Source organism: Humulus lupulus, chromosome 7, assembly GCF_963169125.1.
Source record: "Humulus lupulus chromosome 7, drHumLupu1.1, whole genome shotgun sequence".
Lineage (NCBI taxonomy): Eukaryota > Viridiplantae > Streptophyta > Magnoliopsida > Rosales > Cannabaceae > Humulus > Humulus lupulus.
The window spans coordinates 84,034,992-84,050,772 of NC_084799.1; the positions used below are offsets into that span (position 1 = coordinate 84,034,992).

At 35.3% G+C, this 15,781-nt stretch overlaps 1 protein-coding gene across 1 annotated transcript; it reads right to left on the reverse strand.

Annotated features, from left to right (window-relative positions):
- Positions 1–1,039: 1,039 nt before the first annotated feature.
- Positions 1,040–2,829, reverse strand: LOC133788391 (nicotianamine synthase-like). Its single transcript, XM_062225861.1, has one exon. The coding sequence runs from the start codon at positions 2,592–2,594 to the stop codon at positions 1,572–1,574; it is 1,023 nt and encodes a 340-aa protein (XP_062081845.1). The 5' UTR covers positions 2,595–2,829; the 3' UTR covers positions 1,040–1,571.
- Between the last annotated feature and the right edge of the window lie 12,952 nt (positions 2,830–15,781).

Consider the following 15,781-nt stretch of genomic DNA (forward strand, 5'->3'; position numbering starts at 1 on the left):
TAACTAGCTACATATAGGGGACAAACCTTCTTTTCCATAAAAAGAGAATAAAAAAGTATGCACAAATATATACATGCATACATAGAGAAAAAGAGAACTTCTCTATATAATTGGATGATTATTAATAATCAAATCAAATATATTGATGCTTTACTAGATATTGGACGTGACAAGAAAAAAGCAACAAAAGATAATGCTTGCATTTTTGTGGCTCTGAGACAAAATTGTTACAACCATATATATATATATGCATTTCTCTAAACTTATCAAAAATATATAATACAGACAAGAAAATAGACCGTATACAGTTCTTTGTTTTTTCCCCAATCAAGTTGCTTTCAGATGGCCAATAATTGAAAAGCACCCATTCCACCTGACGATTGATCCGTCGTTTTAGTTCCATATTCTCTATTTATTTTCAAGCCAACACAGAATAGTAGAGTTTCTTTATAAATTGACCTTTTTTGACTATTTTTTTTTCTTTTTTTCTGTCTTTCTTTCTTCTCTATTTTATCCTTTCCACTGGTACTGATTACATACATGCACTACAAATAAGGTTCAAAAGAAGTAGTACTATTGAAAAATTACAAAAACAAGTGTATAGCATTCAGGGATGAAATATTTCAAGTGAGATATATACGTGGTTAATTATTTTATAGTCTCAATGACAAGAATAGTACTTGTCAGCACATTATGACCTGTTTACTGATCCTTATAGTGTATAAAAACTTGAAGAACTGAAATAATACAAACTGAAATCGTTCAAGGCGCGCACAATGTTCGTATATGAATAGTAAACCTTCAGCGTAGGAACGTATAGGTAAATGTTTTTAGAACCCTTTTCGAATATATTTGCACTAAATATATGTGATGTGTGAAAGATTAATGACAAGACCTGGCCAAAGAGATAACATGTAGCTAAAGTTAAACCAGAGTATATATATTAGTATTACACACAATCAAGAATAACTGAAGCAATTAATAATTAGATTGGTATATAGCTATAGGATGTCTATGAGTTAATTAAGAACAATAATAATAAAGAAGAGATAGAGTCTTGTTCACTATATATTTTGAATTAATGCACAACTTGAAAGAGTTATCACTATATATTTTGAATTAATACACATAACTTGAAAGAGCTATAGTACATGAGGAGAAAAGAAAAAGATATTCAGCATGATACGTTACACATCAAATCTAGCTAGGTAGTACTAGAGATGAACAAATTATTAGAGATATACATACGCATAGCCACAAGCTAGATATACGGAGAGCCCATTTTTAACATGTTACCATATTTTGATCCAAAATATATAGGAACACATTAGCTAGCTGCTAGTATACCAATTAAATATGTTAGATATGCATGATCCAACACATATTATAGGAAGGAACAGAATAATTGGACGACACAAAACAAACCATCATATAAATATATATATATATATAACGATAATCATGATCACATGAACCTGACCGATTGAGAAAGATTGATCATATGAGAACAAAGATTATCACCAGTAGTGTATATATATAGTACTGCTACTACTAGAAGTAGAAGTAGTACTTCACGAAAGTTTCTCCTCAAACCCCAGTTCCTCAATCATGTTCCCATGAATATTGAGAGGATTAAAAGCTTCAATCTCATGAGAGCACTTATGGGGAAGTATTATGGGGCAGCCCGTATTGATTCCAGCCGGAGCCTGCTGCTGATCAATCGATGGGGAGTTGACACCTGGCAGCATCATTGGATCATAGTACTTGCGAGCTATAACAACTGAGTTGATTACTTCATCAGTGGGATGAAACACAGAGAGGAGCTCAAACCCTTGGAGATCACAATCGGTATCAACAACGGGGTACAAGAAAGCTCGAGCACCATGAGCACTCCTAAGCATCAGAAGAGACCCTGGAGCCATGTACTTATCCAAATGCTCAATCACTTTGACTTTCTCCTCCTTGTCCATGCCAACAAGAGCAGCCAAGAAAACAACATCATACTCTCTCAGCTCCGTAGTAACATCCATGACATCAGTCGTTTTAAAGACCATCCGTGTGGAGAGGTCAGAATCCGAGGATACCAAGGCATGAGCCTTGGAGTTGGCCGAAGCGTCGATGTCATAGTTATGGAAATAGGTTTTGGTGAGGTGATTTGAGGCCAATACAATGGAGGTAAGAGGCAGGGGACCAGAACCCACGAAAGCAATTTGTTTAGGCTCTTGATTGAAGTGTTGGCTTAGGATTTGGTACTCGAGATGGCTTAGCTTGAGGTAATTGTTATAGTATGGAAAGATGTTGAGATGGTGAAGTGGGTTTTTGTACGAGGCTAGGATGGTTGAGAAATGAGCCTCCAAAAGTCCCTCGGCCTGACCACAGAGCCTAATAAGTTTAGACCTAATGTTTTGAACCCTTTTGGGAAGGTTGTCAATATCAATATTTGGGCAAGGTGGTATACATGCGAGGACTAATTGGGTGAAGAGAGTGTCGACATCTTTGGAGGGCTTGAGACTCTCGAGGCTTGAGATTTGCTCGTACAGATCACAGATTTTAGTTACCAAATTATTAAGCTCTTCATCATTCTGGAGAAACATGTCGACACTATGAGGTTATTTGGCGAGAGAAAGACTAAAATGTTGGATAATAAAAACAAAAGATATGCAGAGGAGAGTTTGTATTGTGACGACTTCCCTGCCCTTCCCAGGGGTCATTATTTATGGACACTTGTGGGACCCTTTCCTCGGCCAAGTGTTGCTCATTGCATAGAATTGTGGGTCCCGCGTGCACATTGCTAAAAAAAATGGTTTAGAGAAGTGATCACACATCACCATCGATCGGCCAATACAACTAGTGTTAATTAACATTCTTAAGTACTCGACTCTCTTATTATTAGACAAACAAAACAATTTAATGATGATTAATAAAAGAGAGTCTAATAATATATACCTATTCATCACAGTGCTCATGATGTTAACAAAATTTAGTGCTCCTTTTTTTTTTTTTATTTTAGTGCTAGAACGTGTCTTAGACCAACATATAGTACTAGCTAGGGTTATGTACTTTCTGCAAAATTCAACATGCCTGGTCTCATCCTCTTACATAGATATCCCATGTTTTCCCATTCATTCACTACCATAATCACCATACTCTATATCTAGTGCACACAGTACATTTATATTTGCATAAAACAACAAATCTCTGGGAAATGCTCCTACATTTGCCATATATATATTTAGTACTACAGTGAATGTATGTTATTAGGGTTAAAAGAGTAAATATTATAGGGGCTTTATTTTAAGCCTTAGCCTTGCAGGTAGGGCTCTCAGTGTTTCTCGACCTGTGAACAGTTTTCGGTGCGACTTTTTTTTATGACCGTGTATATTGTAGCTATTTAGAGCATCCTGCAAATTTTCAGAAAATTTTGAATAGTTTACAGTACCGAAAACTAGGTTCAAACATGTTGTTTTTCACGCGCATAAAAAAAATTAGTCACGCGTGCAACAACATGTTTGAGCATAGTTTTCGGTACTGTAAACTATTCGGAATTTTCTGAAAATCTGCAGGATGCTCTAAATAGCTACAATATACAGGGTCATAAAAAAAAATCGCGCCGAAAACTGTTCACGGGTTGAGAACACTGAGAGCCCTACCGATAGGGCTTAAAATGAAACCCCTATATCAGACTTCCCCTAAATATATATATGTTGGAAATGAGGATAAATTTCCCAGTTCAAGAACCTCAGATGAATCTCGGAAAACCAGAGATTAATCTAAGAACATAAATCAGTAAGACTAATTATCAAACAATTAGAAAACGAAAAATATGAAAGCATAAATCAACACAAGTATATATACTGGTTCAGAACAAGATCAATGTGATCTTGAACCTAATCCAGTTTTAGGAACCACTATCTCTTCTTTATTCAATCAACGAAATGAGTACAAGACTTCAATGGAGCTTCTTGGAACAATCTTGGATCAAACTCTTTAAACACTCAATCACACAGGTGTTTTTCTCTCAATCCCTGAGCAAGTACTTTCCCAACAGTTGTGCTTCTCAATACAGCTCTCACAACCTTTCTCAATACCCAATCTTGATTTCCACACTTGAGCTCTCTCGTCTAATCTGGCTTTTCTGTTGTTTCATCTGTGTAGTATTCTTCACTGCGTTCTTCTCTCTTCGTTTTTCTCTTCTCTGTTTTGTGTTGTATGAACAAATGAATCCCACATGTCCTTTTATAGACAAAGGACTGAAAGCTAATGAGGTTGTTATGATAGTTGAGAACCAAACAACTCATTAACAGAATTAGTTGGGATTTGGAGAAACTACTCCCACAAATTCCACCTAGATTCTTCAAATCACAACCTAAATAGAATTGCACTTGTAGAGATAGTGATCCTAGAGTTCCAGCATTAGTTACCAAGGTTGAGCAAGTTTAAGCAATGCTTAAACTTGTTCACAGGTAGCACCTTAGTTCCTATATCAGCTGGATTATCCTCAGTACCAATCTTGTCCAAAGATATCACATCTTCCTCTATCTTTTCACTTATCCAAAACAAACGAATGTCAATGTGTTTGCTCTTTTCGTGGTATACTGGATTTTTACAGATGTGAATTGAAGATTGACTATCTGAGTATATCTTAGCTTTACCTTTCATCATCTTCAGCTCTTGTAGCATTCCTTGTAACCATATTGCCTCTTTGAATGCTTCGATGGTGGCCATGAACTCAGCTTCACTTGTTGATAGTGACACCACTGACTGTAGTTGGGACTTCCAATATATGCAATCTCCATTTGTTGTGAATACATATGAAGTAGTTGACCTCCTTGTATCCTTACTTGCTGCATAGTCTGCATCTACAAAACCTTCAAGTGTAACTTTCTGATCCATCTGGTTGTATCTCAGTCTCATCTCTGTAGTTCCCTTTAGATATCTAAGTAGCCACTTAAGAGCATTCCAATGCTCTAATCCGGGGTTGGACATAAACCTGCTAAGAATGCTTAGAGCATGTGCTATGCCTGGTCTAGTGTTGACCATGATGTACATTAAACACCCTAGCGCCATAGCATAAGGGACTTTTGCCATTTCCTTTGTCTCCTCAATAATCTTTGGACTTTGATCTTTTGAAAGTTCAAATTGTCCTCCTAGAGGTACTGAAACACTCTTTGAATCCTGCATGTTGAATCTCTGAAGTACCCTCTGAATATAACTTGCTTGTTTAAGATTGAGAATCCCATCTTTTCTGTTCCTTGTCACTTCTATCCCAAGTATCTTTTAGACTTGACCGAGCTCCTTCATTTCAAATTCATCTTTCAACTTGTCTTTGATACCTTTTATCACTGTCTTGTCCTTCCCCATAATAAGCATATCATCTACATATAGTAAGAGAAAAACTGATGTAGATTGCTCAAGATTTTTGTAGTATAGGCAATGATCAAATTTTGATCTAACAAACCCAATGTCTTGAACATAGGTGTCAAATCTCTTATTCCATTGTCGTGGTGACTGTTTAAGCCCATACAGTGACCTTCTAAGCTTGCGCACCATCTCTTTGTTGCTTGATTCCACCTGAAAACCAGGTGGTTGATGCATATAAATGTCCTCCTCTATAAAACCATTTAAGAAGGTAGTCTTGACATCAAGCTGTTCTACTTCTAAATTTTGTTGTGCTGCAAGAGAAAGCATCAATCGTATAGTCTTATACTTTACTACAGGTGAGAACACTTCATTGAAATCGATTCCTTCCACTTGTGTAAACCCCTTTGCGACAAGTCTTGCTTTGAACCTCAAAGGCTCATCTTTACTTAGACCTTCCTTCACCTTGAAAATCCATTTGCATGAAATCACTTTCTGACCTTTTGGTTTTGCAACTAAATCCCATGTTCTGTTTTTGCTCAATGAATCCATTTCTTCCTTCATTGCTTGACTCCATTCAGCCTTATTCTTCCCTGAAAGAGCCTCTTCAACACTGTTGGGTTCTGGTGTGTCATTTTGCTGCACTGATGCAAGTGCATAAGCCACCAAGTCAGCTTCAGCATATCTTGCTGGAGGTTGTATAACTCTTCTCTCTCGATCTCTTGCCAGTTAATACCCAGATAGATCAGGTTGTTGTTCTGTTGCATCTAGCTCAGTTTCAGATTCACTTTGGTCATTCATATTAGTAGTAGCTTGAGTATTTCCTTTAAAGTTTCTCAGCTTAACTTCAAACTCAGCCATGTTCCTTTTACTTGTTCCACTTGCATCATTTGAAACACTACCAATCTCGGCTTTCAAGTGAGGAAAATCATGCTCATTAAAGATAATATTTCTTGAAATTATAATTTTAGGCTTACCATTTTGATTAATACAAAGTCTATAACCTTTAGTTCCTATAGGGTAACCAAGAAAAATTCCCTTGACAGATCTAGTGCCTAGTTTATCATTGGACTGGTGTGCATATGCTGCACAACCAAAACCTCTCAAATGTTTCAAGCTTGGGGCTTTTCTATACCACATTTCATATGGAGTTTTCAAATCTATAGATCTATTAGGACTCCTATTTATCAAATAGCAAGCAGTAGCAAGTGCTTCTCCCCAATAAGATTTAGACAACCCTGAACTTACTAGCATACACCTAACCTTATTCAGTAGAGTACGATTCATCCTCTCGGCAACTCCATTCTGTTCTGGAGTACTACCTACTGTCCTATGTCTAGTGATACCATACTCATTGCACAATATGTCAAACTCATGGTTTATAAATTCTAAGCCATTATCGGTTCTAAGAGTCTTAATTCTAGAGTTTGTTTGATTTTCCACCTGATTTTTCCATACTTAAAATTTTTCTAGACATTCATCTTTAGTCCTAAGTAAATATACCCAAACACATATAGAATAATCATCTACTATAGATAAAAAGTAATGTTTACCTGAGTGTGTTGGTATTTTGCTAGGCCCCCATAAATCAGAGTGAATGTACTCCAAGACTCCTTTGGTATTGTGCTTTGTTGCAATGAATTTAATTTTATACTGCTTTCCAAATACACATGCTTCACAGAAAGGTAATGCCCAACTTTTCTATGCTTCCTTGTTTGTGAAGCTCTCTCAGCCCTTGCTCACTGATATGTCCCATCCGTTGGTGCCACAGATGCATCTCACTTTCCCGGGTCTTAACAACAGATGCTTCAGCAATTGCTACAGTTTCTCCTTCCAGTACATACAGTCCATTAACTTTCTTCCCTTTCATCACTACTAGAGAGCCACTAGTGATTTTCAAGATGTCATTTGTAGACTTGTAGCTGTATCCTTCATCTTCCAAAGATCCAAGAGAAATCAAGTTTCTCCTCAATTCTGGTATATGCCTCACATTTGTCAATACCTTGACCTCACCATTAAATTGTTTAACAGCTACCTTGCCAATGCCATAGACCCTGCAAGAAACATCATTACCCATTAGTACTTTACCACCATTAATTTCTTTATAATCAAAAAATGATTCTTGATTGGGACACATATGGAATGTGCATCCCGAATCAAGAATCCACTCCCTTGTCATGGTGGTTTTTGAGATGGAGAATAGTTCTCCTTCTGAGACACATTCATCTTCTCCTTCTGCTACAGCAGCTGAATCATTTTGAGACTTCATTCCTTGCTGGTATTTGTTCTCATTACGAAATTGATTGTAGATGGGTCTTCTCTGGTCCTGGTTTGATCTAGACCCTTGTTGATTTCTTAACAGATTGCAAAATCTCTTGATATGTCCTGCCTTTCCACAGTGGTAACATGTTCTTGAATCCTTTCCTCTTGATTTAGAACGTGAGTGAAATGGTGTATGGCTTCTTGAAGAGCTTCTCTTTATTGATCTTCCACGAACAAAGTAAGCTTCATCCTTCTTGGATTCTTTCTCCAACTGAAGTTCAAAATCTTTGGACTTCAATGCTCCAAGAACTCCATCTAGTGAGATGATATCTCTTCCATACTTTATTGCAGCTTTCACTGCTTGGTATGCCATTGGTAATGAGCGCAACAAGATTATTGCTTGACTTTCCTCATCCACCTTGTGCTCGATATTTGCCAAACCTACAATGATTTCATTGAATTTTTCAATGTTTTCATCTAGAGACATAACAAGATTCATTCTAAAACTATAAAGTCTTTCAAGTAAATTAATCTTGTTAGAAACAGAAGGCTTTAAATATAATTTTTCCATCTTACCCCATAATCCCTTTGTCGTAGTCTCTGATGTCAATTTCCTTCGCACTCCATTTGATAGGTACATGATTATGGTGTAATAGGCCATTTCTTCCATCTCAGCTATTTCTTCAGGTTTCTTATCAGCCAGCAACTTCTGATCTCCAAGAATCTTGGCTACTTTCTGGTGTACCAAAATTCCTTTAAGACTTTCTCTCCACAATGAGAAATCGTTTGTACCATTAAATTTCTCAAGCTCGAACTTGGCCATGGTTGACATAGTCTTCTAACTTGTGCTCTGTATCAGTTGTAATGCGGAAGCTCTAGGATCTTGAACTTTCTTCTCCCGTTTTGATCTGAAACCTGGCTCTGATTTTGTTGGAAATGAGGATAAATTTCCCAGTTCAAGAACCTCAGATGAATCTCGGAAAACCAGAGATGAATCTAAGAACACAAATCAGTAAGACTAATTATCAAACAATTAGAAAACGAAAAATATGAAAGCATAAATCAACACAAGTATATATACTGGTTCAGAACAAGATCAATGTGATCTTGAACCTAATCTAGTTTTAGGAACCACTATCTCTTCTTTATTCAATCAACAAAATGAGCACAAAACTTCAATGGAGCTTCTTGGAACAATCTTGGATCAAACTCTCTAAACACTCAATCACACAGGTGTTTTCCTCTCAATCCCTGAGCAAGCACTTTCCCAATAGTTGTGATTCTCAATACAGTTCCCCAAACCCAGTTCTCACAACCTTTCTCAATACTCAATCTTGATTTCCACACTTGAGCTCTCTCGTCTAATTTGACTTTTCTGTTGTTTCATCTGTATAGTGCTCTTCACTGTGTTCTTTTCTCTTCATTTTTCTCTTCTCTGTTTTGTGTTGTATGAACAAGTGAATCCTACAAGTCCTTTTATAGACCAAGAACTGAAAGCTAATGAAGTTATTATGATAATTGAGAACCAAACAACTTATTAACAGAATTAGTTTGGATTTTGAGAAACTACTCTCAGAATATATATATATATATATATATATCGTTATAGTTAGTTGTAGAAACGGGTGTAAGGTGATGCAAGGATGTCGAAAAATGATGACATTTCCATATTCCTCAGATTCAAAACTGTCAATATAATCTGACACCTTTGCAGCGCTTTTCATGCAAATATATTTATATATGTCAACTAGGGGATATATGTCAGGCTTCATCATGAAAAAAGTACTTGGTGATTCTTTCAATGGTGGGCATTGTTAATAGTACTTGACACTCCATATTGCGGCCATTAACTATTAGGGAAAATAGGATTTTAGTAACATCAACATTGAGATTTAATTAAGAGGAATAAGAATAGTAGGACAGGGAAAAATAAGAAAATAAGGAAGAATGAAAAAAATGTTTTAGGACTTTTTCAAATTTTTTAAATTTTGTATTTTAATGCAGATTGAGTTTTTTTAATTAAATAATTTTCAATTTAGTTATTTTTTTCTTTTCAATTTTGATGTATTAAAAATTATTTACCTACTCTATTTATAATGTGAAAATATTGTTATATATAAATTTTTTATAGGAGTTTCACTTTAAGCCCTATTGGTGGGGCTTTCAGTGTTTCTCGGCCCGTAAATAGTTTTCGGTACGATTTTTTTTATGAACGTGTATATTGTAGCTATTTAAAACATCCTGCAAATTTTCAGAAAATTCCGAATGTTTACAGTACCAAAAACTAGGTTCAAACATGTTGCTTTCCACGCGCATAAAAAAATTAGTCACGCGTGCAACAACATGTTTGAACTTAGTTTTCGGTATTGTAAATTATTCGAAATTTTTTGAAAATTTACAGTATGCTCTAAATAGCTACAATATACACGGTCATAAAAAAAATTGTGTCAAAAATTATTCACGAGTCAAGAACATTAAAAGTCTCGCTGGTAAGGCTTAAAATGAAGTCTCTACCGGAGAATTTCCCTATATGTATATTTAAAACATACTTTATGATTTTGCTTTAACTAGTTTCCCTTTTAATTTTCCCCTCCTCCATCAATCATCCCATATCACCATTGTACTGATGATTAACCATGACACATCATCACTCAAATGACCTTATCAGTATTACGTTAGTAAATATGAAAAGAACCTAATAGAAGTCCTTTTAAATAGTTTAAATTAATAAATCAAGAGAAGTTATAATAAGCAAAAATATTTGGAGGCACGATTTGATATAGCTAGTACTTTGGGAAAAAAAATACTTCTCCTAATTATTATAATATTATATTTATATTTATATGTATTTGTATATAATAGAATTGAGAAATATGGTTATGAATTCTTGAATTCGGTACATGTATAGAACAAATAAGTCTAATTATAAGAAAGGTTTGTTATTAGGTTGCAAATTACTTATAATTATTATTATCTCAATGAACGGGCAATAGCTAGAGTAAAAAGAATATATAAAAAATTTAAGTTTGAATTAATGTTACGTACATGTACATAAAAAAAAAATTATGCAGCAGTTAGAGAAGCCTTAAGGAAAACTTCAACTTGCTTTGGCTAATATTATATAACGTAAAGTTTTGAATATATCTGCGAAGATTCTCAGTAATTAATGCATTCACACGGACACGTAATTGTTTTCCACCATATATCTATTACGTATAAAAAGTGCGTCGATAGTAATTTTTTTCCTTAATTTTAATAAAATATTTTTATATTTGATAGTAAATATAACTTAAATTTAAATAAATTAAAATAAGGTATTTTTTAATAATAATTATTTAAAAGTAATAATATTATACATTTTATAATTTAAATAAAATTTAATTAAACTTAATATTATATTAAACATGTAATATATAATATATTGTTGGCACTGCTAAATTTAAAAATTAGAACAAACATAAACTTAAACAAAAATTAACTAATTAATTAAAATATGATATTTTTAAGATATTTTATGATAATTTAAATAATTAAATCATATTTATTTAAAAATAATAAAAGCATAGATATCATTTTTTTTATATTATAAATTTGTGTGATAGTTTTTTTTATCAAGTGATTAAAGCTCTTTTTCTTTAACAAATTCACCAAAGGACGCATTGCGAGATATATTAGAAACTAAAAATAGTTGATTTATATATTACTGTTTTATTTTTATTATTAATTTTTTTTTAAATATTATTATATTTTACATATATGTCATGTAGTCATGTAAATATATATTTATGTCAACGTTGTATTTTAAATATCAGAGATTATTGATATAAATATTTATATATACTATAGAACTATAATTTATTCTATTATATATATTTAAAAAATAGTAAATTATTTTTTATTAAAATTATATATAATATTTACAATTTTAAAATAAAAAACGTATATATTACACGTTGCTTCAATCTAGTAGTATAAATATATATATATATATAAATTACTTGTATGAACAACCAAATTAAGCTATAACAATAATAAAGCAATCATAAAATTGAATTTAAAATAAAAAAATTGCGTGCAATGAATTCTCACAAGTTATTGTCGGCATCATTCTGTTCACACCAACTAGTTTTTTTATTCCATACGAAGGCCAAATTGTCGAATAGTGTGTGTACATATATACGCATATATGTATGTATATTGATGAAAATTGTGTGTATATATTACATCACAAAACAGATTAATAGGGTCCGCAACATTATTTCACAGTAAAAAACAGAGCAACCTAATTGATTGCTCTATTTCGATTGAGTTTAGTGAAAATGTGATTATTAAAAAGTTAGAAGTTGTTTTCATTTTTGCCCCTACTTAATTTATTTATAGTTATATATTGAAATAGTTTCTTTTTTTTTTTGTTACTTGGTTTTTTTTCACCAATGAATAATTCATTAATAAGGAGGAGTTTTTACAAGTCAAAACCGTTTAAACTTTAATGCAAGAGCCAATGCTACTTTAGAACAAAAACAAGTTAAATATTATAAATATTTAGTATCGTACTCCAATACTTACAAAATTTACTATTTGAAAGTTTGAGCATTTCTTATAAAGGGCCATTGTAACATCCTCCTAAACAAGGTTTGTTACATTGTGTAGTGCTTAACTCGTTAAACGAGTCATTTTAGTTTAAATCGTGTAATTAAAACTCACCACAGGTTTAGGTACTAAAAATTTCGGTCTTCATTAAAAGATTTGACTACAATACATGGGATCTCATCGTACTTTAAAATGATTACAAACCCAAAACCGAATACAAAAGCCGACCTAGGCAACAAAATCAGGGTCCAACCCTAGTCCCAACTGATAGACTCGACCGTGGCGAATGAGCAAGCCGCATATGTACACTCTGCCCCTGAAGCTCTCCAACTCATGGTTGGTCTAGCTTTTCCTTTCCTTTACCTGCACCATTTAGGACCCGTGAGCCAAGGCTCAGCAAGAAAACATAAACATGCTTATAAGCAGTACATTATCATATCATAGAATCATAACAAGCATGACAACAGTAATAACCTTACTCATGCGTGCAATTAACTCATATAAGTGACTATAGAATCACACTAGGGCTATGCCCATCTCTCACATAACCAGCCTTTGAGATGGCCAAGCGGGTCTGGTGCTTCACATTCTAGTTGTCCCAAGGGCTTTCAAGCGTGTATCTCACTTCCGGGTCGGCTTAACCCTATCGGCCAGCGTTCAGCACGCTATCACCGCCCTCGACTTCTAAGTCGAGCCTTTAAACTCTCGACTCATAAGTTGAGTCCTTTAACCTTTAACTAATAAGTTGAGTCTTTCAATCTTTGACTAATAAGTTGTAATGCCCCAAATTTCCTAATAAGGTTTAAGACCTTGATTAGGAGGCCGGGAGGGCCATAATTGATTTATTATGCTATTTAATGATAATATGCATGTTTAGGTGTATTAAATATGCATGTGAACCAATTTGTGATTAATTGGGTGATTTCCATATTTTGGCCATTTCGGGCATTTTTGGCATATATGTGAAATGGGCGTGGTACATTGTTATTATTTGGTTATGTCAGGGTTACCCAGTACAAGGCGATCCTAGGAGGTAAGCTAGTGGGAAAGTCACAACGGGGTTTAAGCTTGACTTGGAGTAAGTCAAGGGGTATTTAGAGCATTACCGGGTTACTGGGTAATGGGAATTAATATTTGGTGATAAATTGGGAGTTAGTAAGATCAGGGGGAAATTCTGGAAGTTTTGACTATAATATCCCCGGGGTGTTTTTGGGACCCCGAGCACTAGGTTTTATTGGAAGCTACTTAAGCTTGAAGTAACCTTTTAACAAATAAAAAGAACGTTATGTACATTCTCTCTCCCTAAAAGTTTCATTTTCGTCTCCCGATCGCGTTTTCGAAGGTATCTTGAGTTCTAGGACTCGGATTCAAGCGAGGATCGAGGCATAGCAATCTTAGGGAAGATTAGAAGCTTATTAGCCGGAGGATTTAGTTAAAAACAACTCAATCGGAGGTAATTCAAGTTTTAAGTTTTTAAAAGTTTTAAGCTTGAATTGGATTTTGTGAATCGTTGAGTTCTTGGTTCGTTTGAGCTTCAGGTTTTGATGGCTTTGGACCATTGGGAAGTTTGGGAACTTTGATTTGATGATTTGTCAATGTTTAGACATGTTTTTGGGAGGTTTTAAAAGGTTAAAAACGAAGGAAAATGGCTGCCCCGAAGTTGGGCCGCGGCCCTGGTTCGATGAAGCTGGTGGCAGGAGTTGTTCCTGCTGGGCGCCGCGGCCCTTGCTTTAGAGTTGGCTGGGGGTCATGGCTCAAGGTTCCAGGGCCACGGATCAGGCAGGCTTTTGAGCCCGTTTGCGTATTTTGACCCCGAGAACATGGTTTTAAGTTTCAGGATCATTCCTACTACCCGGATTATTGAGGATTGATGTCTTGGAGACTAAGTTTTGATTCAAGGATTGGTTTTAGAACTTGAACTCATTGGATCACCATTTGTGGTTGTGACTAGGTTATCACTAGAGGCTTGGAATCGGGATCGTTCTTGTGGCTCGTTTGTCGGTAACCTGTGCTTGGACCGAAGGTAAGAAAACTTCACCCCATATGTGACATGCATGGTCATTCTTGATGCATGTTGGATGTTTAAATGTAAACATTGATAGTATATTGAATGCTTAGAAATCTTGTTCATTTGCATATGGTTATTGTTGAGGCATGCTGGATGGTTAAGTGTGATGCACGAGAAACATGTGATTAGGGCATGCCATGAATATTGACTGTGAGATTGATCAGAGCTTGAGTCTCTGGGTTTGTGCATGATCATAATTGTGCTAGTAACTGTTAAGTAAGCATGATGAATGCCCTACATTTGAATATTCGATATATGACATATGTTTGGTAGCATTGCTCACTTGTGCATGGTGTTGACTCATTAGTCAGAATTGGCAAAGGTGTCAGTATCAACTGTGAAGCTGTGACTTATTAGTCAGGTTTGGCAGTGGTACTGGGCACTGGTCACACGGTGCTGATTCATAAGTCAGGACGGCCTTAGCGTGTTCACCGCAAGCCAATAAAGATTAGATCTAATCGAAATTCTGCATTGGATGACTCAAAGAGCATTAATGCCAGACCGACCTCAAGTTCGATGAATATTATAAGCGCTTGTGTGACTTACCCATCAGTCACTCATTTGTTAAGTTAGAGACTTACCCACCAGTCTCTCATCTGTTTAAGGCTAGTGGCTTACCCAGCAGCCACTCTTCTATTTAAGTTAGTGACTTGCCTGTCAGTCACTCAGTATGGTTTTCTAGAACCTCAAAGTGATAATCACTCATCTATTCAGAGCTATAAGCTATGTATGATCATTTTGATCATCATATGCATGGCTTTGGGTGCTGAGCCCCGTAGTGACTTGCTTGTTGGTCACTCAGTATGGTTTACCAGAACCTCAAGTATTAAAACACTCATCTGATTAGGATTGACTTGATAGTCATCCATTCAGAAGGGCAGGATTTCTTATCCTGGATACCCCAGCATTGTTTGAATTCATTTGCATGCTTGAATAAAGCTATGTTTACTAGGCATGCCAGATATGATTTGATATCACGATATGGCTGTTCATGAGCATATTGAGTTTTCTTGCTGGGCTTCGGCTCACGGGTGCTATGTGGTGGAGGTAAAGACAAAAGAAAGTTGGACCATCCTTGAGTTGGAGATCTTAGGTGACGATGTGTACATATGCGGCTGCTCGACCGCCACGGCCGAGGTTTGAAGGGGAGGAACTAGGGCTAAACCCTGTTTTTCCGCTTAGATCAGCTGGTTGTAAATATTTTATTGTAATAAACCTTTAAATTATAATTTTGGGATCATAATGTATATAGTAAACGTTCTAATAAAACTTTATATCTTAACCAAAAATTTTAATCCCTAAACCACTAATCATACTTAGTTACACGTTTATGGCCAAATGACTCGATTAGCGAGTTTAGCACTGTTTGCAATGTGCACTGTAACGGTCCCTGGAGTTGGGGCGTTACAATAGTCATGCATTTAACCGTCAACTGATAAGTCGAGTCTTACCCTTTGACTAATAAGTCGAGTCTTAACATTCAACTGATAAGTCGAGTCTCAA